Genomic DNA, 27,566 nt, shown 5'->3' with positions numbered 1-27,566 from the left:
CTGAAAAAAATGGCAATTCTTGAAGTGAAGTGAACATTCTGAACTTAACTATTAGGTCACCTGAAAATTTCCAAACCTTTTGCTGTATCTAACTGCAATGCTGCATAAATATTCCAAGTATTATATTACGTTACATTGACATATTACATATGATTATGTTTACAATAACTTGCATTTCTTTTATTTAAAATAGTGACTTGCTGATTTTCTTTTGCTCAGTATATTTCAAAGACCAAATATAAAAATGCAAAGGAGTCGAAAACTACAAAAATTGCATCAATTGGAACCTACCTGTTCAATAGATTCAATGGTGTTAAGCTTGCTGTCAGCCCAGTAAAGAACATGCTGCATAGAATAATCAATGGTAAGTGCAATAGGTTGTCCAATTCGATCATAGACCAGTTGTTTCCTTCTGTCGCCGTCCATCCAAGCGATTTCGATCTTGGGCTGGCTTCCAACGTCTGCCCAAATGGCTCGACCTAGTTCTGGGTCTACTACGATAGAGGTTGGTATTTCTAGACCGACTGTTATCAAACTTCGACGGTATCTACCATCTGCCTTTGAGACCATCACTCTTCCGAATAATGTTGCCCCTGAGGAATCGATTTCTGTCCAGTAGAGATTGCCAGAAATCCAGTCCACGGCCAAACTTGTCAGCCCTGACTCGCCTTCAATAAAGATAATAGTATATTTTAAATTGATTGTATAGTATATCTATACGACTGCAATACCAATATATGCACTATAGTACCATATATATGTAGTATCGTGAAAAAAAGGCCTGTGGCGGCACTCGATAGCAAATACTATCACTCGATAGCAAATACCATCACTCGACACTAACTAGTGTCGGGCGACGGCAGCGCAGTGGTTAGCGCCTTAGGTTGCGAACGTTCGGAACCCGGGTTCGAGTCCCGGCGACCAGAGCCCGATTTCTCTTCCACGATACAAAAAAAAAAAAAAAAATAAGAAGAAAAGCAGCCGTACCCAGCAGCGACAAATTTACAACCTAAGTATTCCGATACTACATATATAATAATAAATAACGTATTGAAAATGTGTGAGTGTTGACAGTAGAATATATCTTAATATAACAGCGTAAAATTATAATATAAGCAAAGAAAATTACTCTTTATATTGAGATCCTGGGCGTATCCAATCTTCACTTGTCCACCTTTAGCGTTCACCATGTACGACCTCTTAATGGAATTATCATAACCATCGATCCAGAACACATACTCCGACTTAGGATCGAAGTCCAGAGCCTGTACCCTCTTTTCATTGGCAATAACATCAATTTCCTCTTTGTTATGAGGATCGTAAGCTCTAATTCCAGGACCATTAGCAAATAGGATCATCATATCAGTGTCTAGAGCTTTACAGACGCCACTGCGATTGTCAGACAGTTCAAATCCTTGCCTGCAGGAGCAGGAATAAGTGCCATTTAGATTAGTGCAGAGCTGAGAGCACTGGTGCTGGCCAGTAGCACATTCGTCGATATCTTCACAATGCTTCCGGTCATCTTGCGCGATTATGTAACCGGGATAACAGGCACAGATGTATCCTGCATCAGTGATGTTGTGACAATAATGAGAACAGCCGCCTTTATTGCTTTCCAGACAGGGTTTATTGTGATCTATGAGAGAAATAAATGAATATTTGGTATTAATAACATTTTTAAACTTGCAATTTAGATAACATAATAACACAAACATAATGTTAAAGAAATTTTTAGACTTACGACAACCAAGTTCGTCAGAGGAATCTCCGCAGTCGTCGGCAAAGTCACAAAGTTTCGACCGATCGATGCATTTCTTATTGGCACAAGTATACTCTGTTATGGCATCACATGGACGGACTCTGGATGCGCACATGGTCATATTGTTCTCGTCAGAACCATCACCACAATTGTCAATGCCATCACACAATTGATATTTAGTGATGCACTTATGATTGGCGCATTGGAATCTCCTAGTTGTGTCGCATTTGAAGTTTGCTGTAAAACATGAAGTAACATGATTAAACTGAATTCTATGATTATGTTTGTGAAGGTACATCATCCTGATTGTTTATTAGAAGTTCAGAGGTAGGATACTTTAAACATCATAGATATAAAAGACGAAGGAAATAAAACTCGTACCACACATGCTAGCATTTTCATCAGAACCGTCACCACAATCATCGCTTCCATCACATATATCAGTAAGATAGACACAAAGGTTGTTATCACACTGAAATCTTGTTTGTGGGCAGTATCTTCCTCCTGGATACTTTGGCGGACAACCAATTTCGTCGCTCATGTCTCTACAATCACGTGTGCCATCACATCTTAGATATGATGCGATGCAATGGCCACTTGCGCACTGGAATGTATCTCCTTTGCACACGAATTCTTGACAGCCATTCTCGTCACTGTTATCGCCACAATCGTCTTCAGAATCGCATCTCCACCTGGAGGCGATGCACTTGCCATTGTCACACTTGAACTCAGATTCTGAACATTCTCTATAGCGATCTTTGCACATGGCTTCAGCTTCATCACTGCCATCCCCACAGTCATCAGCGAAATCGCAGAGCCATTGTTTAGGCACACACCTATTATTGGTGCATTTGAAGTCCATTTCAGGGTCACACTTGGGACAATTCTCGGGAAGCTCGTCGGAACCATCGCGACAATCATCTTTGCCATCACAGAACAGCCATTTAGGTATACAACGATAATTGGCATGGCCTGGACAACGCTGCCAACCGGTGGTGCAATTTTTTTGACGACACATGTAGGCTGGCTCGTCACTATCGTCGCCACAGTCATTGTCAGAATCACACATCCATACTTTTTGAATACATCTGCCATTCTTACAAGTGAATTCTGTGCTTGGATCGCATGGTCGATTGTCTGCAATGGTAAGACAAAAGTATTGAGTATTTAATGACCTCTATGTAATATATATAGTTAGTTATAACTGGTTATAATGGCATTTGGAGAAGAAGACTTACGACAAATAGCGGGGTCTTCGTCACTGCCATCCTTGCAATCAGCATCCCCATCGCACTTCCAAGATTCGTGAATGCAACGACCATTGGATTTGCACTTGAATTCCAACTCGCCACATTCTAAGTTACAGTTGGCTTCATCACTCTTATCTCCACAGTCATCAGCACCGTCACAGACAGCTACATTGAGTCTACAGTTACCATTTGCACACTGGAAAACGCTGGGTCGACACACTCGTGCTACACAACTGGTAGGTTCATCTGAACCATCTTTGCAATCCTTTTCACCGTCACACCTTTAAAATAATTAACTTTGTCGTTAATCCATGAATGCATAATGTTTCCAAATATAATAGTATATGTCTAAATTACCAAATGTTTGCCATAAGATCATAGAAAAATAATTCTTTAAATATATTTCATTCTTTCGTATTTTTTACTTGGAAATAGAAATTATAGTTAATTAACAATTAACTTTGATATATGCTTAAAATAAGACTACTAGATGTATTTCATACTCACATCCAATACCACGGAATGCATTTTTCATCCGGAGGACCACATCTGTGCTGACCAGCAGTGCAATTAGCTCGACATGTCTTTCCATCTTTGTTTAAGATGAATTGATTCGGACAATTGCATTTGTATGACGTGACACCAGGTTGACCGTATCCTTCTAATAGATAGGAACTTGCGGGTGGTGAAATTAGACACAAGTGAGAGCAACCACCATTATTCTCACTGCAAGGATTGTTATAAGGCAGTTGTCTCAGAGGGTGGTACGCGTGGATATCGTATGGTCTGTGAGTGGTATTTCTAAGGACTCGCAAATTAGCTCCGGAAAATTTGTCTGCTCTGCTGATTGCCTTTAGATTCCAGTCAGTCCAGAAGATGAAATCATCGAATACAGTAATGGCAAAGACATGGGGTACTGCAGACCCGGAAAGAACTTTCCGCCTATTATGACCTTCCAAGTCAGCAAATGCAATGTAATCTAGATGAGCATCTGCGTAGAAGATTCTATCGGTGAAGTAATCGATGGTCAGAGCGTTAGGCCAAGCTATATCATCCTCCCAAGTGAGAATTCTTGTGAAGTTACTGCCATCCATTCCCATTTTGCCTATGTAAGCCTTAAAATTAGAAGAATTATTTCGTTGAGTGTAATATTTCATAGGCTTCATTCATATTTTGTAATTGAAATTGATTTAAAATTAATGAAAATCACCTGAAGGTGCCATGAAGTGAAGTACAGGTATCCTGTGCCAGGATGAACAACAATAGCACGTGGGTCAGCTATGCCAGTTAACAGAGTCTTTCTGTTGGTACCATTAAGCTCAGCAACATCCAAGTGTTTAGCGTGGCGGTCAAGCCAGTATAGTTTCTTGCCTACCCAGTCAATTGCTATTCCTTCCAAACCAAGACTATCGTGTCTAATGATTGCTTCTTTCTCTCCTCCTGCAATAGGTGCTCTGCAAAAAAATATCACATGAAAAAATTAGAGAATTATTCTGATCACTTTTTAAATAATATAGCTTCGTGAATTTACCTGAAAATTGTTTTAGCAGTAACATCACAGAAGTAGAGCATTTGTTCAGCGTAATCAGCATCCAGAGCAACAACATTGATAAGATCTTGATGCATCAGGCTATAGTTGGAAGCATCAATAGACATATTTCTAACATAATACTTGTTTGTGAAGATAATCCAAGGTATGATGTTGTCTCTTCTCTTGCAAGTATGCTCGTCAGCAGCACGTTCGTACCAATAATGATTACACTTGCAGTAAAAGCTCCCTGGTGTATTTTGACACTGCTGGCTACACACTTGTGGTGTCTCCATACATTCGTCTATATCTTCACAGGCTTTTCCGTCTTCCAAGAGTCTGTAACCTGGATTACATTCACAATAGTAACTCGTTGGCGTGTCAATACATTTGTGAGCACATTGATTCATTTCCACAACAGCACATTCATCTATGTTACAGTGGGCAGGTTCGTCACTCTCGTCTGCACAATCGGGTTCCTTATTGCAGACTAATTGCATGTCGATACAGTTTCCATTTGCACACATGAAGTCCTTTGGGTTTGGACAGACCGTGTTCTTCACCTTTGGTGCTATAAATGGAAGGAGAAATAATTTAATACGTCATTAAACATTTTGTAAATAAATTCAACGTATTAGTATCTTCTTAGGTTAATTTATTTCTTAAAGTGAAATCTTATTTTAAGAACTACACGATAATATTATATCACTTACGACATCCATCTTCGTCAGAATGATCACCACAATCGTCCTGACCATCGCAATGAAACTGCTTCCTGATACACTTAAAGTTATGACAAGTGAACTCCTGGCTAGTGCAAGGCTTGTATCTGGAGTTACAGAACTTTCCTTCATCGCTACCATCACCACAGTCATTGTCATGATCACACAACCAATTCCTATTCAAGCAACGACCATTGTCACATGTGAATTGATTGTCAGCACAAGGTGTTGGAGTGGGACAGTGGTGCAAGGTCACATTTTCATCAGCTCCATCTACACAATCTGGGTCCCCATCACACAGCCATTTCTTTGGGATACACTGTGCCCTGTTCCACAGCTTATTCGCAGTACAGGTAAATTCAGTCTCCTCATCACACTTTCTCTCATTGCATTGGTGACGTTCATCCTCATCAGACCTATCTAAGCAATCATTATCCCCATCACAGATGTAGATTCTAGGTATACAATTGCCATTATCACAAGTGAACAGATCTCCAAAGCAGGTTCTGCCTTCTGATTGACAATAACCAGGTGGTTCATCACTGCCATCCAGACAATCATCGTCTCCATCACAGTACCAAGTAGCTGGAATGCATCTATGGTTGGGACACCTGAAGGAGCTTTGGGGACAAGTTCTCTGAGCACAGTGCAGTGGATTTTCATCGCTGTTATCCCCACAATCGTTATCCCCATCGCAAAGCCAATACGGCTCCACACATATATTAGTTTTCTCACATTTCAGGTGGTTAGGAGGACACGTGGTATTCCTAGGACAGCGTTCATGGGTCTCATCCGAAGTGACGTTGTCCTTACAGTCGTTAACGCCATTGCAGACCTGTGATTGTGGGATACAACGATAGTTGGCGCAAGTGAACTCTCCAGGAGCGCAAGGAGGATACACGCAGCCCTCCTCATCGCTACCATCGCGACAGTCATTCTCATGGTCACATTTCCAAGTTCTGAAGATGCACCTGCCATTGTTACACCTGAACTCATTGGGACTGCACGAATGATAAGAACAATAGTTGGTATCTTCGTCAGAACCATCACCACAGTCGTCATCACCATCACACGCCCACATTCTTGAAATGCAGCGGCCATTTCTACAGGCAAACTTGCTGGAGTCACAGGTTACGTTCTTAGGAACACACATCCTGTCCTCGTTTACCAGTCTGCTGTTATCGTCACACTTACACTCTGCTGAGCCGTTTATTCCTGGATGACAAGATTGATCACAGCCACCGTTTGAAATGTTACAAGGATTTACCTTGCACTGCTGCCTAGCTGCTGAGTAGATATGTAAGTCTCTAGGCGAATCCTCCAAACGTTTCACCAATTCTACCTTATTCGCTCCAGTGTGTTTCTCAGCCCGATATACACCTCTTAGCTGAAGATCCGTCCAGAAAATGTACTCTCCGAAGACTGTTATAGCAAATGGGTATATCGTAGCGGAGACCAAGATCTGACGATTGTTTCCATCCAACTCTGAGCGTTCTATCTTCTCCCTGACTGCATCAGTCCAATAGAGCATACGATCTTCATAATCGATTGCCAAGCCACTGGGTTGAGAAAGATCTTTATCTATGATAGCTTTCTTCAAAGAACCTGCCATGGTGGTCCTGAAGATTTTCCCAGACGTTCCAAAGCGACCCCAATCAGTAAAGTACAAAGATCCATTACAAGGATCGACTACTATGGCTCTAGGTCTATCCACTCTGGCAATCATCACAAGATTCGACCCATCCAGATCCATTGCATATATACTATTGTTGGAAGAATCTGTCCAGTAAACTTTCTTTTGCGTCCAGTCATAAGAAATGCCCTCAGGATTGATTCCTTTGCTGATCAACGTGTGAATCTCAGAGGAGGAAGGATTATCTGCCTGCATCCAAGCTATCTTGGCCCAAGGCCTGATCTGGGTAAACAATAGCTTCTTGTCCCGATAGTCAAAGTCCACGCCCACTACGTTGGTCAGATTTCCAATCGAGTTAAATGGTACGCTAGTATTCTGTGGGTCTAGACCAATGGCTCTAATTTCTGTCCTCGTAGCGAACACCAGATATTCCTCCATGTTCTCGCAGTTCTTGCCATCCGCCGCTAGTTTACCAACCGCACATTCACACTTAAAAGGAACTGTACTTTCTTTAGGCATAGCAAAGCAGAGTTGCGCACAGTCTGCGTTTCCCTCTGACGAACAGGGATTCATTGGATCTGGTGGTTGACTTTTTTGATCGAACATGACAATGTCTCTCAATTTGGGAAGATTCGATCTCACAATCGTTGGCATACTAAAGTCACTTTGTTTGCTAGCCTTGAACACTGTGGCTAGATTTCTATCCACCCAATAGACATAGTCGCCATAAATGGCTACACCCATGGGATTGGGTAAGTTTCGCCTGATAATTTGACGGCTTCCTCCGGTATAAGAGACTTTCTGAATGGTATCTTGTTTAGAGTCTACCCAATAGACATCGTGTGTATCAGGATCGATTGTTATGTCACGTGGAGTACTGATACCAGAAGTAACTATAGGTGTCCAGTTGCTTCCATCTAGATAAGCCTTACCTAATCGTGGGTACTGCCCATAGTCTATCCAATAGAGATACTTTTTAATGGGATTCACAGCTAATTCCCTAGGGGAGTCTGTGGTCTTCTTTACCAACACTTTCCTGTTGCTACCATCTAGCTTGCAAACCTCTACGTAATTGTCATGGGGAAACACATTGGTGAAATACATATTACCAGCTACCCAGTCAATAGCGAGACCTCTAATGCCATTTGATCCTATTCCTTGTTTCACAACATGCTGGAGCTCAGTGCCATTTGGTCTAACGCGGAATATTCCATTCCACATTCCACGATTGAATTCTACCCAGTAAATCCAATTGCCAGCACTGTAGACATCTACATGGAGGATATGGTGACCCACTCCAGCGATTGGTACCATTGCTTCCTTCGCGTCTTTCAGGCTGTACCCTCTGGCGACATCCAGTTGGGTAACCACTGCGAAGCTCTTGAAGGGTTCACAGGAAGTGTCGTTGACTTTACGGTACTCCATGCCACAAGCACAGACCCTGGTGCCTCCAGACGCTGGAAGACAGATCTGTTCACAGCCGCCATTCCTTATAAAACATGGATGATCTCCAGTGACGCGTTTCTTGTAAATTGTCAAAGTTTTCAACTCAGAGTCGTTGTCGATTATTGTAGTAGGATTACCTCCACCAGGTAGGTCTACTCTTTCTATTTTATCGTAACTAGGATCAAGAAGGTATAGCTTATTGTCATGAACAGCAAGTGCTTTCGGTAATGCTATGTTCTCCGACACAATGGTCCTCAGATTTCGTCCATCTGTTGAGATTGCCGTAATTCTGGCTGGGTATAGTGAACTGAAGTAGATAGTCTTGCTAGGTATATCGATCGTGATAGCCTCTGGTCTTCCTACATTATCCACCAAGATGATAGGGTTCGTACCGTCCATGTTTACCCTTCCGATCTTCATCGGGATACCAAAGCTACCATCATCTACCCAGAATACGTGTCCTTCAAGAGGGTCAACGCACATAGCCTTTGGCTTCGCTACAGACGTCTTATTGCCATCATTGACCAGTACTATCGTCCTATACCTGATCTTACCATCTACTTTTATGGCCTCTATATTGGAAGCATATTTGTTTCCGATGAACAAATTTCTTCCTAACCAATCGAACGCCATCGCAGATGGCGCTCCAACGATACCACTCTCGCCAGAAGGATTGGGGAATTCTGTTCTGTTGCCACCATTATAAGGAGTCGTGTAAATAGTACCATTCTCATCATCGTCATCCTTAGTTTGTAACCAATATATCATTCTTTCCTTTCTGTCGTAGTCTATAAATTTACCTCCTTCGACTCCAACAACAGGAGTTATGTAACCAGTCTTAGTGCTTCCTGGTATCAGGGAGACGTCTACAATTTGAGAACCTCGTAGGACCATCAAATAAGGCATTTCCTCTTCCGTGCACTGTCCATTATACTGTAACTTGAATCCAACTTGGCATTTACACGTGTATCCTTGCGGGTTAGTTGGAGATAACAGACATAAGTGAGCACAGGTGGCGTTTGCGCAAGGATTCGGAGTGATGGGCTGCAGAGCAGGATGATTTACATGTATCGACAAAGGCTGAGATATCAGGTGAGATACTACTGTTTGATTCACACCATAGAACTTGTGAGCTGATAATACCCTGTTCAACTGTCTATCTGTCCAATACATGGTATCCTCGAATAAGGTTAAAGAATGAGGATGCAACAGATAATGGGACCCAGCCAGTACTTGAATCCTTTTAGTTCCATCATAAAGACAAGTGTCGATGAAATCAAACTTACTGTCAGCAAAATATATTCGTTTGTTTGCTATATCCAAAGCAAGACCATTCGGCCAATAAATTTTGGTATTAATAATGGTTGATCTGTTGGTACCATCCATACCAATTCTTTCAATTCGAGGATTTTCTCCCCAGTCTGTCCAGAAGAGCCATCTTGCTCCAGGACTAGGATCCAGGCACATACCTCTGGGTTGAGTAATGTTTTCTTTTACTAATATCATTCTATTTGTACCTGTTTCCTTGACTACTTCAATGGTGTTCAATTTAGAATCCAACCAATATAAGTTCTGACCTATCCAATCATATGCAAGACCTTCCACCAGATCCAACCCGGTTGAAATCACATCCACAGGATCGCTATTTCTGTCCAATCTAGATATTTTCTTTAGTTTCATGTCTGACCAGAAGATGGTACCTGTGTGCATATTACTAGCAGTTGCAACAACGTTCTCCACGTTGATCGGCACTCTTTCTAATGCTTGCTCTTGTAGATCAGCAACAAGAATAGTATGCCTGTTAGATATGATCAGGAATGCAGCACTGCGATTGAACGCCTTGCAAGTATGCTTATCTTTCTCTAAAGTATATCCGTCTACACAGCCACAATAGTAGCCACGTTTAATGTTAACGCAGGTTTGAGAGCAGCGTCCTGGAGGCTCACATTCGTTTACATCCTGGCAATCATAGCCATCCTTGCCAAGCTCTTGTCCTGGAGGACACGTGCATTGCTTACCAAGAGGTGTCTGAATGCAATGGTAGCTGCAGTAAGCCCCTCTGCACTCCTCGAAATCGCATGCCGGACCCTCATCCGCGCCATTAGGGCAGTCAAACTTGCCATCACAGACGCTGCTTATATTCACGCATCTATCAGTCACGTTTGGACATTTCCATTGCTGTGAGTCGCATTTAAATTCAGGCGCAGTGCAAGCATGCAATTCAGTGTCTTCGTCAGATCCATCGCCACAGTCGTCTTTGCCATCACAGATATACGCCTTGAACACACATTTCTCGTTACGACACTTGAAAAAACCTGGCTGACAGCCAACCTGGCCGCAAGAGGCCGGCTCGTCAGATCTATCTGGACAATCTGCAGTCCCGTCACAATACCAGCTTCTTGGAATGCAAATCGCTGAGCTAACACACTGGAATTGTTTGTCAGTGTTACATTGATCCGGTGCTAGGGATGGACAACCTACTTCGTCACTACCGTCGTTGCAATCCGATATGCCATCACATTTGTAAGAGTCAAGAACACACATCTTTTGGTCAGCACACGTGAACTGAGTACTCAAACAAGTGACTGGTGGGCAATCCACCTCATCCTGCTGGTCGAAACAGTCATTGTCACCATCACAGACCCAAGATCGTGGAATGCAATGTCCCGATCTTGGACATGTGAACTGGAAGTAGGAACAAGTCTTCGCCACACAGAATTCTCCCTCATCAGAACTGTCTCCGCAATCATTTTCAGAATCACACTTCCAGGTATTGGGTATGCATCTATTGTTATCACAGGCGAATTGATTAGCACTGCAAGTTACATTTGGACAATCAGCTTCATCACTGTAATCCCCACAATCGTTCTCAGCATCGCAACGGAAGCTCATGGGAACACATTTACCCGATTTGCATTGGAATTCGTTAGGAGCACAGGTCGGTTTGGTGCAATTTCGCTCGTCGCTGTTGTCCAGACAGTCGTTCTCACCATCACAGACCCAGGCGTGTGCCACGCACCTTTGGTTAGCGCAGGTGAAGTCCCAAGTATTAGGACAGGCTTCTAGGGGTGGTTCAGCTTCCGGATCAGGCGCACAGGTCTTGCCATTCGCTTGAATACGTTCACCGTAAGGGCAGCCACAGACTCTGGTTAACCTAGCAGTTCCGTATCTGTTGGTATTGTTTTGGGGAATAGCGAAGCACAATTTTTCACATCCCCCATTATCGACAGAACAAGGGTGATCCGGTAGAGAAGTCTGAATGTCACGACTGTAAACTTTTACTCCATAAAGCCTGTTTGTTTCAGGTTGACGCACGAGAATAGTCTCTTGCTCCCCAGTTTCCTTATGAAGCCGAATAATGGCATCCAATCGCCAATCGGTAATGTACATCCACTGTTCATGAATAGCCATGGAGAAGGGATGTCTGATCAGTCTAGAGTTAACCGTCTGCACATCAGTACCATTCAGATTGGAATGTTGCACGTGATCTAGAAGAGCATCGCACCAGTACAATCTGTCTTTCGCGAAATCAATGGCCAAGCCATTGGGCCAGCCCAAGGTTAAATTTTTGAAAACCACTAAGTTGGAACCATCGGTATAAGCTCTACTGATGTTCGCAGGTCTATCCCACTCAGAGAAGAAGATATATCCCTGGTTAGGGTGAATAACAATAGCCCTCGGTCGTTTCAAATTCTTTAGCAATGTTCTGCGGTAAGTGACGTTCCTGGTGCTCAAGACATTCAGTGTTCCTTTTCTGGAATCGATATAGTACAGATTCTTGGCAGCCCAATCAACTGCTAAACCTTCCACACCTTCGTTCTGACTAGCTAACACAACATCCCGGCCTGTACCACTTTGGCGAACTCGATAAATCACATCTTGCAAAACGTCACTGTAATAGATGTACTGATCATGCGCGTCATAGTCGAGACCAACGAATCTGGCTCTCCTAGAAACCACAGGCGAAATAGCATCACTGAATCCTTCCATTACAGGATCCAAAACTCTGCCTTTAATGAATCTTTGCTGTGAGTACATTAAGAACTCCTGGACCAAATTACAATTCCTCTGATCACTGGATAATCTCCAGCCTATATCACAAGCGCATCGGTAGCCTAACCTGTTTTCTTGATCGCTAGCCGCAGTTACTATACACATATGTTGACAGCCACCATTATTATTCCCGCAAGGATTGGAAACCGTTGGCTGAGTCAGAGGATGCAGAGCCTTTATGGCCTTTGCATCCCTCATTTTGTAGACAGTGTGAATAGTATCACTATCTGTTTTGTCTACGCTCATGATAGCTTGCTTCGTGCCATCTGTCCAGTAAATTTTATTCTCAAAGAGAGTCAGTCTCGTTGGAGACGGTGTCTGTTGCCCCCTAAGTACCATGACTCTGTTTCTTCCAAAATAATCGGCAGTCTCGATATAATCAAGTTGAGAATCGCACCAGAAGATTCTTCGAGCAATTACATCCACGGCAATACCGGATACTTTGTACGCTGCCTCGAAGACAATTGGGAAATCTGCGGTTCCGTCCATGTTTGCCCTTAGAACTTGTTTGTTATCGGCTATAAACATCAAACCTACTGTGGGATCCAGACCAATATCCGCTGGATTAGTCAGATTGGAACTTAGCGCGATTCCATGAAATCTTCCATCTAATTCCAGAACATCAATCTTTTGGACTACAGAATCTACTACGTATAATTTCTCTCCTATCCAATCCACCGCGATGGCGACTGGTCCCCATGAACTCGTCAAGTATATAGCAACTCTGGAGCTGGAACCTTCCCCATTTAAGGGTTCTGAATGCACTTTCTTGGTCTTCACATCGCTCCAAAAGAGTAAGTCCCTGGAATAGAAGTAATCCACTCCGCTAGCTCCAGTTGTGTTGACGACAATAGTTCTATCTTCAGCACTAGAAGACATTCTCCAAACTGCTCTTTCTTGAGCAACTAACAGTTCCAGTTTCACACCAGGATGTTGCTGGGCTCGACACTTGTTGCGTGCCTGCAACGTGAAGCCTGGAGCACAACTGCAGGTATAGGAACCTTCTGTGTTCTGGCATAATTGCTCACAGAAGCCCCACTCTGAACACTCGTCACGATCTACAGTGAAATGGTAATAAGAAGCTTGTCTAACTTTCTTGTTCATTTACAGAAAGATATTGATGTACCTATGCAAGTCGTTGAATCATTCGCGAGAACCCAGCCTGGAGGGCAATAGCAGACTCCTCCTGTAGGAGATGCTCGACATTTGTATCGACACAATAATGAAGTGCATATAACTGATGCTGTAAACAAAGAAAGCAAACAGTTATGGAGTCTCCATTTTCAATTAAATCTTTAGTATGTTTAGCAAAAAACCAATGAAGAGGTAGAGTTGTACCTGATCTGAAGATCCATATTTTAGCGTACCAATTAAAACAGAAAAGGAAATAGATATTTTTATCCAAAAACTCATTACAGTGTAACTCATAAATTTTACACAGAATAACGCAGCACATGTGAAATTCTTTTTATTGATTCCATTGATTATATTAGAAATAAGCAGACTTTTCTTGCCTATGTTACCATGTGTTCCAATTTACAAGCTCCACGTAATATTTGATAAATATTACCAACGACTCCTATAAAGGATATATAACACTTACAACAAGTAGCTTCTTCGTCTGCTTTATCTTCACAATCAGACTTCCCATCACAAATTTGAGACCGATCTATGCAAAGTGGTTTGCCATCAGGCGATCCCCTAGGACACACGAACTTGTTTGGAGGACAGGCGGTCGTGGTACAGGACTTTTCATCAGATCCATCGTGGCAGTCCTTGTAACCGTCACAGACGTAGGATCTTGGTATGCAAAGTGAATTCGCGCAACGGAACTGGTTGATTGCACAAGGTTGGAAGTCTGAAAGTATCAAACTCTAATAATTCTGCGATGATTCCCTTGCAATATAATAAATCCCTAATTTCAATAAACTTGTAGTCATAAAAGATTCTAAACATAACATTTTCTCTATACACGAAAAATCATTAAAAATAGAAAATTTTTTAACTAGAAACGTCATTAGTCACAAATTTTTATATACAAAAAATCTCTAGATCTAAAAGATTCTTAGATACAAAAGAAATTGCAGCTTGAAAAATTATGCGTCTAAAGTAGATAGAAAAATGAAACATACTGCATCCCTCCTCGTCACTATTATCTCCACAGTCGTCCTTGTAATTACATCTAGCTGATTGTTCAATGCAACGCTGCGTGGAATTACACCTGAACTGATCCAACCTACAAGCTGGCTTCGCATTGTTCTCGCATTTCTCCTCATCCCGACCGTTTCGACAGTCTAGGTAGCCGTCACATTTTTTCTCTTTTGGAATGCAAAGCTCTGGTGTCGAACCACCACACCGGAAGTCATCCGGTTGGCATTTCCTGTAATCTTTTCATACGTTTCTAATTAGTAATCTGACTTAGCAATTTTTCTAATCATTTATATGACAGTAATCATCTATTCTAATCATTCTAATTCAATTCTAATCATTTATATGATCAAGTTTTGGAATATTTTTTCTCATTTTTTCTTTCTCTCACATTTTTATGCACAATCTAACGACCAAGTGAAGCTACATTATGATGCACGTGGTGGTAACGTGCTGATGTGTATCTTCTATCATTAAATATGATTCTATTATATGACTCTATTTGTGCTACATAAGAAGTTTATTAGTTTTATCTCAAGGAAAACAAAATTATGCAATTTAAAAAATTAAAAGTTACTTATGCATTATTTTCGTTACTCTTGCTGTGAATATATATTATATCTTTGTATTGAATAATTTTTATAAGTAAACAAATACTCACTGCAACCAGCTTCATCAGTCCCATCAACGCAGTCAACAGTCATGTCACATCTTTGATGGGGAGGTATACAGTAAGTCTTGTTGAAAATGTATTGACCACATGTGATCTGTCCAGCTTCACAGTCTGGTGGTGCTGCAAACAAATTCGTCGATCAATCATTGTCCAATTATCCATCATTTTCGAATATATCAATGACTTTTTGACTAGTGTTTCTCATGAATTTGCTAATTAATAGTAATTATATCATTGCCATGCTGATGTCTTCTTCAATTATTTGCACACTGCAAAAGACACAAAGATAAAACTGATCTAATGCACTGTTATCTGAATGCCATATATTACATGTAGCTTAATTGTCAAGCAATTATCATACTAGTTGAATGGGTAATACTAGCAGAGTCTCAAGAACGAAAAGAAATTACAGAATCACTTTCTTGAAACATCTAGTAGCGATTTTAATTCTAATGAAGAGATAATTATTATGAAAAGTTTTATTTTTTGCTTCTCTATCATATAAAATTTGAAAATATATTTCTCAAACTTTGAAGCACTACAAACATCGGACGACTTCCAAATTTTCATTCTAAGAAATAACTACAAATTAAATTATATCCATTTTGATATAAAGGAAGTAGTAGCTTATTTATTTGCTTACCAGTATGTATTAGCAGCAATAAAATCAACTAATCATCAATTTATAGATTATATAATCCTATACATACCGCTTACATCACTATGAACAAACTAGTGATTAAAAATCCAAGTACAAAAGAGAATCATGGATTATATAAGAATATCGAATATAATAGCAATTTTTCGTTGAACGTACTTTTTTCTTCAAGTAGCGCCGGAAATGCGCCAAAGAGGATTCGAATCTTCCTCCCGGAAGCGCCAAAATACCGGAAGTACCAGTACTACAATTTTTACATTGAATTTAACCGGACGCGGATTTTACAAGCTACAATTTCAATCTTTCCAAACTAGTTTTAAAAATGCTGGAAATAATTAAAAGAAATCAGCTTTATCAAATTTCCTATAGATATAGCAAATACTTACTGCACGATTGAAATTCATCTTCCGCACTTTCGCAATCTTTTTGGTAATTGCAGACTAAAGTGCTTGGTATGCAGGTGCCGTCCATGCATCTAAAGCTATTGATGCCACAGCCGCTGCCATCAGCTATTAAAAACAAGAGAAGAACAATTATTATTAACCTTAAGACGAATGAAAATAGAAAAAGTTCTAGGTAATCACGCAGTTTACTGATTTTTCTTAATTTCGAATTTTTTCATTTTCATTTTTCTAATATCTATCCAATGTTCTCTTCAGTTTAATTTTCGGCACTAAAAAAAAATCCCTAGTCCTCTATAGTCTATCGTTCAATGGAAAATTCATTGGTGTAGTAAATAATTTGGCTGTTGATATATTATTGGTTAATTTGTAACGGGGAAGTCGTTAGGAATATACAAATTATTTCTAATCTAAAAGTAACGAATTATAGCAAAATAGGAATACTCATGACTTAATAACATGATGTATCAGTGGCGTGATGGGTGAAAGGTTCAATGGATGCTGGCAGCTCCATCTCGAGATATATCGAAGTTCCCGCGCGAACGAAACGAGTCCCTTTCGAGGAATCGAAAGATTCCTTTTCTCTTTCGCATTTCGTCCCGCGAGAACAGGATGATCAAAATTATAGCGTTCGATTCCTGGACAAACCTGTTTCCATAGATTCATAGATAAGATATGAACTATGGATCTAGATTCTGAACGAAATAAAAGGCGTTTGATACTATGTAATTATACTTCGTAATGAATGTATTCCGCACGAAGTGAAGGAAGTAATCTAGCATAATATCATAAATTAGAGTACATGCTCTCTTTCACTAGAAATAACCAAAAACATAACCAAGAAGTTGACAAATTTTGTAAACGTAATTTTGTAAAGATATAATTTTATCAATGAAACTATCTAATATTCTCGTTAATTTGAAATAGTAAAACACAATCATAATAGATATTTTAAAATTTTATGAACTAAATATAATTGTATAAATACGAAATTAAATGAATGTAGGATAGATATAATTGAACAACGTAGATATCTAATGTCTTTTTTGAAAAATTTCTAGTTTACTGTACAAATCTAGTGAATATCACTAGGAAAGTTCTTAAAGCGATGAAAGTTGATTTACTGTGTGAAATATTAATGTACGAGATGACAGGTGTGATTAACTTGATTTAACATCGTTTAAGATATCCCTGATGAGGGATTTTGTTTAAATGGATCGCAGTAGAGTATGTCAGAACACCAATTAAGCGCTTGCTACTAACTTTTCTTTAAATTAAAGAGCAGTGGGGATAGAGCAACGCAACGATTTCGAATTTTTTTCATTCAAACGGTTGACTTTCTATGAAATTTGTGGAACAAACGAGACGGGCTTCTCAACACATGAGAACAAGCCCCGTTCCCAATGCATATTGCGTGCGTGCGCGCCATTATAATTACGAGCGCAATTACGAGGGCGCAAATTACAAAATTTTAACATAAGATATTTTCACGACGAATTGCTGCGACGTTATCTAATTCATGTATCTTACTTTCTTTTTATCCTCCACTTTAAGCTTCTTTGATATTCATAAAAGGCAATATTTTTTAAATACACAACGCGTTAATAACAAACAAAAAAGTTACCATGCAAAATAAATTTAAAAAGGGTAATAAATTTATTCTATAGAATTCCTGCTTGAAACTGTAGCATTCTGGAAAAATGTTATAAAAATCAAATTTTATTTCACAAAATTCTATACATATACTTTATGAAGTTCAATTCCAGGATAATCCAAATATCCTTCCATTGGATTTCAAATAAAATACTAACAATAACTAAAAAAAAATTACTAGTCCAAAATAGAATATATCAAGAATTCGTTACGGGGCTAAATTTCAATTGAACTAATTAATCGAAGAATTTTTATGGCGTGGGGTAACGAAAAAGGCAACACGAAGAAACAGAAAGAGTATCGTCCATGGATGGGAGATAGAACGGTACCGACTGGCACCGAACAGATAGAATCTCAACGGAATCTAGCTGGAATCGGTTATCTAGCACGTACCTACCTGCCGTATATGTGCATCCTTTCAAGGATAACATCAACAGGATGCTTAGCCTTTCTCGTTCGATGACGTATGCTCAATAATATTGGCTCTTACTGTCACAAAATTACAAGGACACGTCGCCATATAGAAACATTTTTTTGGAACTCCTGTACTAATTAAGGTTAAGATTTAGTGACTGTACTACGACACAGTGTCATTGACCGAGAAATGAGTCCAATAAGATTAATAGCAATTTTAAGAAGCGATATTTATAAGTCACACGATAGGAAGTCTAAAACCGGCAGATAGAAATATGAGATAAAAAGTATCAATGTTTTCATTTCGCGACCATATCTGATTCGGAAGAGTTTTATTATTCCTCGTCACGAAAACAGCGAGAACGTGTTCTTGGCGGGAAGATATACGATGCTTTGCGGAACTAAGAACGGCACGTTTCATATAGCAATCGTGTTTTTATAAATATTAAGTAAGTTTTCCTGGAATTTCCAGCGAATGCTTGTAGTTTCGACAAATAAAACCTTCGATTCGTGAGAAATGTTGCTAAACATGGAATAAAACGTTGTTAAACAAACATAGAAGTAATTAAATCCCTAACAAGTTTACAAGACATGGGATATGTACATCACCTCATCTTACTTTTTATTTTCATACGTTGATGCAATTAATGTGTACTTTCATATATCCATGATCCTACTATGCAGAGATTTATGACCATATCGTATTACTGACCTATTCCAACTTCATAATTACTCTACATTCACGACTGTACTTATACCAAATTCAATTTATTTCGTTTGTAATCATTACTCAAATGTGACTCTACATTTATGGTACTTCAAAAGAAAAGAAATGTATTTTTAAATCCTATTCATTATGCTCCATTTCATCTCTATTTCAATATTATAAAAATAAAAATTCCTTGACATAACTAAAACATAAGTCCCATAAACCGAATCCAATCTAATTCAATTATATTACAGACTCGTATCTATCCTCTAACTATTTTAAATATGCACTATAAGATATCTTTTAACAAGTCGATTGAAAGGCGATGGCAACAGTCCGCTTTTCTGTGTTCTCGCGCAGGTTGCGAATTTTCTCATCTCTGTCGGCGTACATCATGAACAGAGGTGTGCTGTATCAGTAACAGGAGTGACGGAGAAGAGCAATGGATCGAACTAAGACAAGCATAGCCAAGGGGGTGACGGGCTGGAGGGGGAGCAGTGCACCGCTCGTACCAGGCGGTGCGCCCTGGTACCGACAGCACGTCGGTAGACTCGGCCAGACTCAGCGAGACTCGATCAGGAATCGTGGAGGAGAGTCGAGGAGGGGAGGAAGCCCAGAGAACTGCACTCGCCTACCTTCGTTCCACGCCACGATCTTTTTTGTACGATCCTCTCGCGACCTTCTCTAACCAAGAGCCTCGGTAGACTTCTATTGAGAAAATTACCAACAAATTTTCGAAAATTAGAACCCTGGGATCATCATTTTCAAAGCTGACTAAAATTAGAAGGATAAAAGCCATCATCCATAGAAACATGGATCAAAATTCGATAATTATTTTTTTAAAGAAAATTGTAAATATCTAGCAGCTTTTCTTACATTTCCAAATTTTTCCCTATATAATTCCTTATTATCCTATTAATCATTATTATTCTATATAATTCCGCTTTCACAGTAGATTTGAAGTATCTAATAACTTTTCTAATATTTCTTTCCTTCCTATCCGAGATTCCATGGTTCTGTGTTTACGACCTGCGTGAAAATAGATAAATTCAATCAAGGTATCCCGTAATTGTCAAGCTCATCGGTTAGTCGTCCTCGAGGGAACAATTATTCAATTGTCTGGCACAAATGAGATTTTATGTTTATCAGAGTCCATGCTAGAGCGGTCAGCTGGACACATAAAGCATTCATTGTACCAATGCTACAGTCGTAAAGTAGACTGTTTTTACACGTCTGACTTTTACACGTCTCAATGATTAGAAATCACTTTCACCGGCTGTCTGATGTGAACACATATAGCCAGGCGTCTAATTACTCAGGGCTAATCTTGTAACATTGCGAGTACGATCTATAGAAGCGCTATTAAGACGGTTTACAATTACAATATATGTAGCTTCCATGGTTTTATTTCTAAGACACGTACAAGTACATCTATGGTGTGGTAATTAAATTAAGGCAGAAGTAACTCCGGTCATGATCTACTTTTTTTAACATGGCGAAGTTGGTGTCAGGAATCTGTCTTAATCTTTAATTGCTCACATGGAGACTTGTTGCTGGCCAGTTGCATTCTTCCTTCCTAATATGAACGAGTCCAATATTTAAAGTCTTACCAAAACTATAGTATACATACCAAAAACATGATATTCGTGCGACGAAAGTTCTTTTTAAATCTTTTTTTCATAATGTAAGCGCCATATTATGAGTTATTTAAATTCGTAATAAATAATCGAGGTTATTATTATACAATGGGTACCAAATGTAATATCTTTTATTGTTTCAAGTCAGCTCTCCGCTATTTTTTCGTGACTTCAGCCGTGAAAAGAGTTCGCGAGACATCGACTGTAAAAAAAGGTGGAACATAATGCCGGCTTAATAGCCGGTAATTTGCGTCTACGACGGAATCAAAGAATCTTGACGTGTCATATAACGGATGACCGATAAATACAGCCTTGTCCTGGTTATGTCGTCCAATCTAGATTCCTCATGACCAAACAAAGAAAGAAAGAGAACGATGACCCGAAATATATATACATATATCGAATATTGAAACAAGGTGCGAACGTTCAACCTTAATTCCATGCCACGCTGCACTGTCTTCTCCACTGATGCAATCGCCCTCAGCGTCGATACTAATAAGATTACGTGTTCAAAATTATTTAAGAGATAAATTGGTTACTCAATCTTCAATTTCCATCTGTTACACGATTGATATTCTTTGTCAAATACCTAAAACGTTTTACAAGTATTCTGTGTTTTCTTCAAATACCCTAAATCATTCTATTGAAAAAGGTCACTAAACACAGAGGATTCGCAATTGTCATTTAAACTTTACGATTAAGTTCAAAGCATGCGTTGTTTATCGGACCGAATCGTAAATTTTTATGCAGATTGAAGTAATGAATATTAATCACTACTTTTAATTATTTTTAATTTATACAATGAGTTGAAAAAATATTTTAAATCTACAATGGAATTTTATATGTACATAAAAAATTAACTTGACACATGACATTGTATAGGTTAAGTAATACAAATTTTTCCCCTAGAAGTTAAACCAAATTTAATTTATATGTATTTTAGGATAGAGTTAGGAGTTAGAGTTTATCTTTTCTCTTGAAGGTATTTTGATACTGTACTTTAAGTAATATTTAGTAAATGGACATTTTATAAGGTTTCATAGAAAGCATGCCTTTAAATGGCATCAAATTTGTTTTTCCCACTACCCGTAGCGTTTATGGTCATGCGATCCTTTTATAAAACTATCGCTAACCTTTTTACCTCGAAAGAAACAAAGATAAAAACGAAACAATAGTTCTTACTTGACTCAATACTTTCGTACGTCGCGCCTGTATTTGGCGCTGTTTTCGAAACTTTCAGGTATCCATGGAGAGAATTACTTTCCCTAGATTAATTAAATTCACTATATTCAAAGTAACTTATTCAACTCGATTGTTGTTTCTAGGGAGCCGGTGCTTTATGCAAATTTATATTTTTGTACGTAATAAAAAAAAATGATGTTTATACAAAAATTTGTTTCGCCCACTACATATTACAGTGAGTACTTATACTGTATGTACTATGTGCATTTCTGCATCTTAAAATTTCCCATAAATCCATGAAAATCCACAATTTTAATCATTTTAAATAAAGCATTCCCTTATGAGGGCGACAAACAATTTTGTCGAACTTCATGGGTTTTTACATAGGTGTCGTCCTATGTGAAATCTATTTATTTACAGTAGGGATTTTTAATTTTTACACGATTGAAAGAACAGTCAAAAATTGAAACTCTGTACTTAATTATTTTTGAGGTTAATACGTAAGAGATGATAAATATTTTGTGATATTTATAACTACGTTATGGATTTTCATACATTCATGGGAAATTTAAAGGCGTCAAAATATGTATGCTATCCAAAGTAGAGTATTTATTACAATACTTGGTAAACGAAGTAAACTTCTATTTAAATTCCATTTCTTTAGTTATGTTCACAAAAACATATAAATGCCTCATAATCAACCATCTATTTACAACTCGTTTCTTTCTCAAGTGTATAGGTTAAAGTGGATAATAAATATAAGAAATGACCCGAGGGGTTGAAAAGTGGTCGCGTAGCAAATAGAATATTGTGAACGGTGCTTAAAGAAGCTCCCTTCACCCGCGGTATTAATCGAACATTCGTCTCTCCGTGGCCTTGTAGACACGTACTACAAGTACAGTAGGTATGAGTCGAACGGTTGAATGGCACACCTATTTACGTGCGTCTCGATTGCCTACCAGTCGCCATCGTTCGTTGATCCGACTTGCTCAATTCACTCAGAACTTTCGGCTTGTAATACTAGACCAACGTCTATTCATCAGCATAACCTAACCTTAATGAAAATTTCCCAATAAAGATCCTACAAAAACAATATTTTTCTAATTCCTTTTATCACATTATTTATACCATTAAACTACTTAAATTTTTGTTTGCCTTCGAACAGTATCATTAGGTTATGGACAACTATGATAACTTATGTCAGGTCGTCAGAATCTAAATTATTTAATTTTATTGTATATTAAATTAAATGAAGTTAAATTAAATCAAAAATTCCCAAAAATAAATAATCTAATCTTAGATTGCTATAGTCTCCACTGACCCAATGATACCAGTTAAGGGTTAGACTTGTTTTTTTTTTTATTAATTCTGTAAATTATTAATAAGTTCCATAATTAGTTCTAAGATATTATTGAACAGCATACAGCATTACGTGAATGATTTCTAATATTTCAGTTGCAGTGGTTGCATAAGGGGTTCTGTATTATCGATAATAATCGTTGTGGATAAAAAAGAACACGGACAAACTCTCGAGATGGCTTTGTTTCAAGCAATGAGGGTTTATTGTATGCCCGTTCCAATTTCAACCATCATAGCGCACCGCGGTGCACTTCCTTTCGTTAGAGCCGATTCCGCTTTATAAAGCCGACATCGTCAGCCTTCGATGTGCACCGCGCGTTTCTCCTCGCTAAAATATAAACTGCACAATGCAACCTATTCTCTAGCCTGATACGATTAAATCAATTTCTTTCTAATAAACTAATAAGATTGGGATTAGGTTTTCACTAATCATTTCTGTTCGTCTATTCATCAGTAGCTTATCATTCATTAAAATTATGATATAATAAAATAGTATAAATACTTCAAATGCAATATGCTGGTATATACTATAGTATTGTATTATAGTGTATTATATTATATATATATATAAAGTTAGATGAACAAAAGAAATAACAATGAATGTACAATTTCAAATTAAATTTTGAAACCGTTCATTTGACCCGGTAATGTTAGTGTTAAGTTAGTATAGCAGCATTATTATAATCAATATATTGAAACGTATGATGATACCAATGTAAATATTTTTAATGTAATATAGTAATATATATTGTAATACTTTTCTGTAATTATACAACATATATACATTGGTATTATATTACAGAGTACTGTAGTAGAATATGCGATTGCAGTAGACTTTTGAAAAACATGGTTACTCGTAAATTAGAAAGAAGGAGTGATCCAATGGAGTCTCTAGGGTCGAGGAAAGAAAAGCCAAGAATCTTGAATAGACAACGCGAGGCCCGGCATTCGCATTCTTTCTCGTTGATATTCTTCGATCGTGGCTCGATGCGCCTTCCTAAAGGTTTCCAGGTCGTCCGCCACAATTCACATTTACGATGACTCTGGTTAAGTTCTATGATAGCTACCCCTGTCCCTTTTTACTGTACGATTTTTCAGTCTAAAGCTTTTAAAGTCATCATTTTTGTAGATAAATATGATAACGATCACGAGCTATTTTCTTTTCAGCAAGGCCAAAAAAAAGATAAATTTTAGGATAATTCTTCCATGACAGTCGCCATTATCGTGAAAGTTCGGCTCAGAGTACAAAACGAAACACAAGGCGCGCCAAACGGAGATATCCGAAGCTATTCTACATTATCGACTTTGTCACCTTTTCACGTACTATCGTTTCTTCCTATTTTATCCTTTTCACGCAACTGTTATACCGTGTGGGGCTAGGTTAACGAATGAAATTGAATCGTGACGGTTATTAAATCGTCAAAGTTGAGTTCAATTAGCGGACGATGAGGATAAACACTCAAGTGTTCCAAGAATAATCGCATGTATGCGTTGTATGCAATACATATATATATATATACACAATAGTATACTGAAAGTTGACATAAAGAGAAAATAATAGATAAATCAACTGGTCGAGGCATACTAGCTTTGCATGCTGACATTAAGAATTGCAATTCAGTCAACGGCACTCCAGAATCGCTAGATCCGAGCTCTCTCATAATCCCATGGGTGAAAGTTGCAGTTTCCCACGCGATCGACCTGTGGACGAATCAATGGGATCTCCTGTACTTTTATCCTCTTTGTCTGTGCACTTATTCAATCGTTCATTCAACCTTGTATTTACTTACTTATCGCGCGCATAACCTATCCATCAATTATATATAACATGCACTAATCACCGATTTATCATTTAGCTTGGCTTTAATTGATCGGTTACTCGTTCAGATAAGAATGCATTTACTGTAATTGAACGTTCTGCTTAATTACCGTATGCCCATAAATATCGAAGTACGTAAGTATTATCATTCCAAGTAACGTAGCTATGTAAAAAAACATCGATCATAGGTGTAGAATACAATTTTTCTTTTAATTTATCGTTCCCGCGGAAATTATGTTTCGAAATGGGCGCGCGATGCGCGACTGGTGATCAATAATCGACTGTACGCGCACATAGCCTGAATTTTTAAATGCCGTCTATTCGAAAACGCATTGCCGACGAAAAAACTTCGTTCCACAAATTCGTCTCGCTATTTCACGTGGGATCATCTGTGCAGTGGTTTCAATTATATACCATGACGAGTTTCTTATAAGACACAAAAACATCGTCGGAGATCGTCTTACGAGAGTTAACCTCTCTCACCGGTTTCCGAAAGACCGGCAATCGCGAGGCCGATATCGCAACACGCGAACCGTGCACCAGGGACATAGAAACAAAGAAACAAAGACGGAGAGAAAGAGAAGGAAAGGAAGGAAGGTGTAGAGAAGGCAGAAGGAGAACGTAGAATCGGGGAGGCATGGTCCCGCTATCCGGTCGGCCGCTAGGCCGAGGTCAATGAACCTCGATCCGCCTACCGACTTTACCTGCCAGCCTCAAACCTGCCAACCTGGCTCGGCTCCGTAGGTATCGGCCAGGATATTTCGCCTACGACAGCTTCGCTACGAAACATTTCCTGCGCGAGTTGCCACGAAATCACCGCGACAGTCCTCCATAACGAGACTTCATTGCATCTAAATTATATCTAAATATTACACACAAATAGGTTAGATTAATTCATATAAAACTTCAATGCTCAGAATTTTTAATTTGATGGGGCAGTATCGTCAATATTGTGCTCTAATCAATTGTTACATACATTGAAAATAAAGACACTTGATACGACATTCGTGTTCATAAATTGTATTAATTAACAATGTTATTGGGTCATAGGTTTTATAATAAAAATATCCAAATTTTGTTATTGTTTTAAATTTGGAAAGATTACCACTGATAGATGAAGGGGGTTAAAAGCAAATTTTTTTAAATTTAATAATAATAATTTCATTAAATATTGTTGGATTTTAGAAATGGCAATTTTCATAAATCTAGAAGAATTAAGTGAAATAATTCATTGGGAAAGTACATTGAATCATGTGGATTTTATTTTGATGAGATATATGATGTTTTAAAGAAACTAGGTTTTATTTGAAAAACATTTCATATGGGCCTCCATTTTTGGATTTCAATAAAACAGCTCCTAAAATGTAAAAATCTTACAAGAAGTGACTTTGGGGTATAATCAATTTTTTATGGGTACGGAGATACTAAACAACACCATTTCACTGAATAAATTTCTCGAACTCTTAGTTTTTACCCAGAGTGGAGAGTAATTCGCAATGGCACACTTTACACGGCTGAGAGCATAGCCATATACCGATTTAAGCGTTTTATTGTTGGTAAAAATACGAGACTTAAACAGAGCCGACTTTTTCATAATGAACAATAATTGCGGTCTTTATAAATTCTCTCGAAAATGTTAAACTTGATCCGCTTTAATACGAAGAACCTGTCACAAGTTCACACAGTCCATCGACCGTGAACTGGAAAGGCTCGAAAAAAAAAACGCTAAAGCAAATATAATCGTTATGGCTTCGCACATGCCATATACACATATACATCTATACTACTAGTAGCAACGTCTATGCATTAAATATTAGAGGAGCGTGCTATGCCACAGTTAAATTTCGCACCCACTTTTACCAATCGTCATTTACAATTTTACAATTCACTATACAATTAATTTCCCTAATAAAGATCCCTAGAAAAATAGGGCAGTATTTAGTAGTATTTAGAAATTACTCTCTGAGAAATTTAGGTAGAAATAATAAATATAGAAAATACAAACAATTATGAATACGTAGAATATATGATATTACCAACATACCTGTACAGTATCTAAAATAAATATTCCCTATACATGTTATATTTTTGTTATTTACATATTCTATGTATCCATAATTTCTTATATTCCCTATACCTAATACTTTTGTCTAATCATAAAGAAGTCAAGCTTCCAAAAGAATAATTGAATTTTTGATTACTTGAAAACTTGAAAACTTGATTAATGATTCGGACGAATATTATTAAAACCTAGATTCATATAATGCTCACTGTTACGATTATTATTAACCGGCTATCGACAGTTACCGATACTTTATGACTACGACTGGTAGTAACGGCTTTTACGACATAGAAATCGTATGCATATAGTTTAAGTATATATTGAAGAATGAACTGATTGTAGTAGCTTCAAACATCTATTCAATCAAGTAGTCGTTTATATGTGACACAACCTATACGCGAAACGTATAACTGAAGGTTATTAAAAATAAAACAGAAGAAGGAAGTATCACAAAATCCTT

At 38.4% G+C, this 27,566-nt stretch overlaps 1 protein-coding gene across 1 annotated transcript in view; it reads right to left on the bottom strand.

Annotated features, from left to right (window-relative positions):
- LOC117214316 (low-density lipoprotein receptor-related protein 2) overlaps nt 1–27,566 on the bottom strand; it is a 38,798-nt gene that overhangs the window by 3,549 nt on the left and 7,683 nt on the right. The window contains exons 2-15 of the mRNA XM_033460315.1: nt 16,257–16,379; nt 15,201–15,332; nt 14,524–14,778; nt 13,995–14,249; nt 13,518–13,634; nt 5,251–13,449; nt 4,541–5,108; nt 4,220–4,463; nt 3,517–4,124; nt 2,998–3,290; nt 2,141–2,896; nt 1,742–1,996; nt 1,130–1,636; nt 292–668 (exon numbers count right to left, since the gene is read on the bottom strand). Of these exons, the coding sequence (XP_033316206.1) occupies nt 292–668; nt 1,130–1,636; nt 1,742–1,996; nt 2,141–2,896; nt 2,998–3,290; nt 3,517–4,124; nt 4,220–4,463; nt 4,541–5,108; nt 5,251–13,449; nt 13,518–13,634; nt 13,995–14,249; nt 14,524–14,778; nt 15,201–15,332; nt 16,257–16,379 (12,689 nt within the window). The remainder of the gene's footprint in view (nt 1–291; nt 669–1,129; nt 1,637–1,741; nt 1,997–2,140; nt 2,897–2,997; nt 3,291–3,516; nt 4,125–4,219; nt 4,464–4,540; nt 5,109–5,250; nt 13,450–13,517; nt 13,635–13,994; nt 14,250–14,523; nt 14,779–15,200; nt 15,333–16,256; nt 16,380–27,566) is intronic.

This window comes from Bombus bifarius, unplaced genomic scaffold (assembly GCF_011952205.1).
Source record: "Bombus bifarius isolate JDL3187 unplaced genomic scaffold, Bbif_JDL3187 scf7180000009200, whole genome shotgun sequence".
Lineage (NCBI taxonomy): Eukaryota > Metazoa > Arthropoda > Insecta > Hymenoptera > Apidae > Bombus > Bombus bifarius.
The sequence above is the reverse complement of the archived record's forward strand: the minus strand, read 5'-3'. Positions and strand labels throughout refer to the sequence as shown.